This window comes from Engraulis encrasicolus, chromosome 23 (genome assembly GCF_034702125.1).
Source record: "Engraulis encrasicolus isolate BLACKSEA-1 chromosome 23, IST_EnEncr_1.0, whole genome shotgun sequence".
NCBI classification, from domain to species: domain Eukaryota; kingdom Metazoa; phylum Chordata; class Actinopteri; order Clupeiformes; family Engraulidae; genus Engraulis; species Engraulis encrasicolus.
In genome coordinates, this window is record NC_085879.1 from 42301063 (window position 1) to 42304234 (window position 3172).

Genomic DNA, 3172 nt, shown 5'->3' on the forward strand with positions numbered 1-3172 from the left:
ATGTGGTGGGTGAAGAATTGGAGGGGGGGGGTTGCCTGGCTACCGCGATTGCAAGCCTCTTTGGCAAAAAGCCAGGGCAACCACCTACCATTCATCGCTCCAGTCCGTAAGGGCACTGGAAGTGACGGGCATGAGGTGGGGGAAGAATTGGAGAGCGGGAGAGAGAGAGAGAGAGAGAGAGAAGGGGGGCGGGGGGGGCGGGGGGCAATTAGCCTGGCTATCACGACTTCAAGTCTCTTCGAAACTTTAGTCTGGCCAGGCCAACCATCTGTAACTGAGGTGTAACTGCGCAGTCCGCCCCTCTGGGTTCAAACTCGCAACAGGGTTAAATAGACTTGCTGTCACGATAGCCAGACTAGGGTGAGGTTATGGTAGTGTTTGAAGGGGGTGGGGGCTGTCAGAGTATGGTCACTCTGAGGCCGGGGGTGTCAGAGTATGGTCTCTCTGGGGGTCAGAGTATGGTCTCTCTGGGGTCAGAGAATGGTCTCTCTGGGGTCAGAGAATGGTCTCTCTGCACACACTGACGAGGCTGTGGGGGCGACTGGTACTGCTGTTGGCCTTGGTGTTGGTTGTAGATCTGGATCTGGGTTCTGTGGTGGGTTGGGACGGGGCCTGGCGCTGGCGCTGGCTCTGGTCCTGGTCGGAGGAGGGGGTGGTGGTGGGGTTCGGTAGCCCAGGAGTGGACGGCCGTCGCAGGGGAGAGCAGGGTGAGCTCAGGGCCCCGCAGCTCTGGAGGTGGAGGTCCTCGTGGTGATGGAGGGGGTGGTGGTGGTGGTGGTAGTGGTGGTGGGGACGCTTCCTGGGGCTGGCGGACACCCCCGTGCCACGATGATGCGACTGGGACATCATCTAGAGATGGGAATAGAGTTCAGAAGAGTAGAGTAGAGTAGGGTAGTCATGTAGAAAAGAGTAGAAAAGAGTAGAGTAGAGTAGAGTAGAGTAGAGTAGAGTAGAGTAGAGTAGAATAAAGTAGAGTAGAGTAGAACAGAGTAGTGTAGAGTAGAGTAGAGTAGAGTAGTGTAGAGTAGAATAAAGTAGAGTAGAATACAGTAGAATAGAGTAGAGTAGAATACAGCAGAGTAGAGTAGAGTAGTGTAGAGTAGAGTAGAGTAGAGTAGTGTAGAGTAGAATAAAGTAGAGTAGAGTACAATAGAGTAGAATAGAATAGAATAGAGTAGAGTAGAGTAGAGTAGAGTAGAGTAGAGTAGAGTAGAGTAGTCAAGTACAAAAGAGTAGAGTAGAATAGAGTAGAGTAGAGTAGAATAGAGTAGAGCAGAGTAGAACAGAGTATAGTAGAGTAGTGTAGAATAGAATAGAGAAGAGTAGAGTAGAATAGAGTAGAGTAGTGTAGAGTAGAGTAGAACACAGTAGAGTAGAGTAGAGTAGTGTAGAGTAGAGTAGAACAGAGTATAGTAGAGTAGTGTAGGAGAGATGATTTGAGTATAGTAAATTAGAGTAGAATAGAATAGAATAGAATAGTATAGAATAGAATAGAACAGAAAAGCACAGGGCATAACAGAGCAGGACAAGATAGAAAAGCATATATTTGAATGGGGTAAAATAGAATAGAATTAATTAATCCCATTCATTCATCCCTGTTACTACAGCTTGAGGATGAGACTAGAGACAATGACAGTTTAGCATCATATCAACACAAGGGGGCACTAGAGAGATGGTAAATAAGTCTGGCTTTGTCAGAGATACAGAAATGACTGCAATTGACCTTTGGCTAAGGCCTTGAAGGCTTGTATTGGAAGTGAGATTCTCTCCATTCCAGAAGCCCACAATGAAAAGTGCAGGGTGTGGATTCAAACAATGTAGATGACCTCGCTGACAGGTAAATGCCAAGACACACACATGAACGCACGCACGCACGCACGCACGCACGCACGCACGCACGCACACACACACACACACACACACACCGGATCAATACAAGTCCGTCTGGTTAATGTGCATACAGGCACAAACATTCTCTCTCTCTCTCTCTCTCTCTCTCTCTCTCTCTCTCTCTCTCTCTCTCTCTCTCTCTCTCTCTCTCTCTCTCACCTGGTCTATGATGTTGGCGCTCAGTATGGCCTCGTCCATGTGTCTCTCGTCGGACTTGATGACGTAGCGGATGCTGTTGACCACCTGCTGGATCTCCGGGGGCAACCCGCAGCTGGAGTGTTCCAGAAACTTGGCAACCAGGATCTTGGTGTCCTGCGCCGCCATAGCAACAACAATATAATCATATGATCAATAACAGGATATGGGATCTTGGTGTCCTGCGCCGCCATAGCAACAACAACAATACAACAACAATATAATCATATGATCAATAACAGGATGTAGGATCTTGGTGTCCAGCTTCATTATGTCTTGAGGTAATATTTACTGTTCAAGTTCTTTTGTCTCCCAAATGTGAAAGTCTATCTGTTACAGTAGTGTAGTCTACTTTTTTATGGTGGGAATACTGTATATTTGAGCATTTTTTGAAGGGGTATACTGTATATACAGTATTTGTGCTATTCAAAACAATGGATCAATCTATTTTAAGTGGGTATAATGAAATCCCTGAAATTTAGAAGAGGGTATACTCCGGGGGGTGACCCTCTGATGAAGGCGGAAGTTTAACTGTCGAAACTTGTCAGGTAAAAGATAAACTTTCACATGTCTGAAACAAAAGAACTTGAACAACAACAATACAACACATATGATCAATAACAGGATATGGGATCTTGGTGTCCTGCGCCATAGCAACAACGATACAACCCATATGATTAATATACAGAGAAATAGCTATAAACTTATAAAAAACAATACAACCCATATGATCAATAAATAGACAAGAGAGACAGCTATGAACTATCCATTATAATCAATAACAGAATATGGGATCTTGGTGTCCTCAGAGCACTGGTTAATTACTCCCCCCAACAACCTGGTGAGTCGGGAGTCGAACCAGCAACCTTTTGGGCTACAAGTCTGACACCCTAACCGCTTACCCATGACTGCCGATAAAACATAGACAGACAAGCACCTTGTATGTCTTCAGGTCGGCGAGGGAGTGGGGGCGCTCATGGGGGGTCACGGAGGTGTGAGTCGGGTTGGAGGGTAGCGTCCGTGTCTTCAGACCATCACCACCTCGTACCCCCACCTCCTGGCCGATCGTGCCCCCCTTGCTGCACTC

General features: G+C 46.9%; 1 protein-coding gene across 1 annotated transcript in view; it reads right to left on the bottom strand.

Annotated features, from left to right (window-relative positions):
• Positions 1-495: 495 nt before the first annotated feature.
• The window catches only part of fam189a1 (family with sequence similarity 189 member A1), a 300434-nt gene continuing 297757 nt past the window's right edge, over positions 496-3172 (bottom strand). The window contains exons 13-15 of the mRNA XM_063189949.1: positions 3023-3172; positions 2050-2202; positions 496-849 (exon numbers count right to left, since the gene is read on the bottom strand). The exon at positions 3023-3172 is cut by the window's right edge and continues 131 nt beyond it. Of these exons, the coding sequence (XP_063046019.1) occupies positions 496-849; positions 2050-2202; positions 3023-3172 (657 nt within the window). The remainder of the gene's footprint in view (positions 850-2049; positions 2203-3022) is intronic.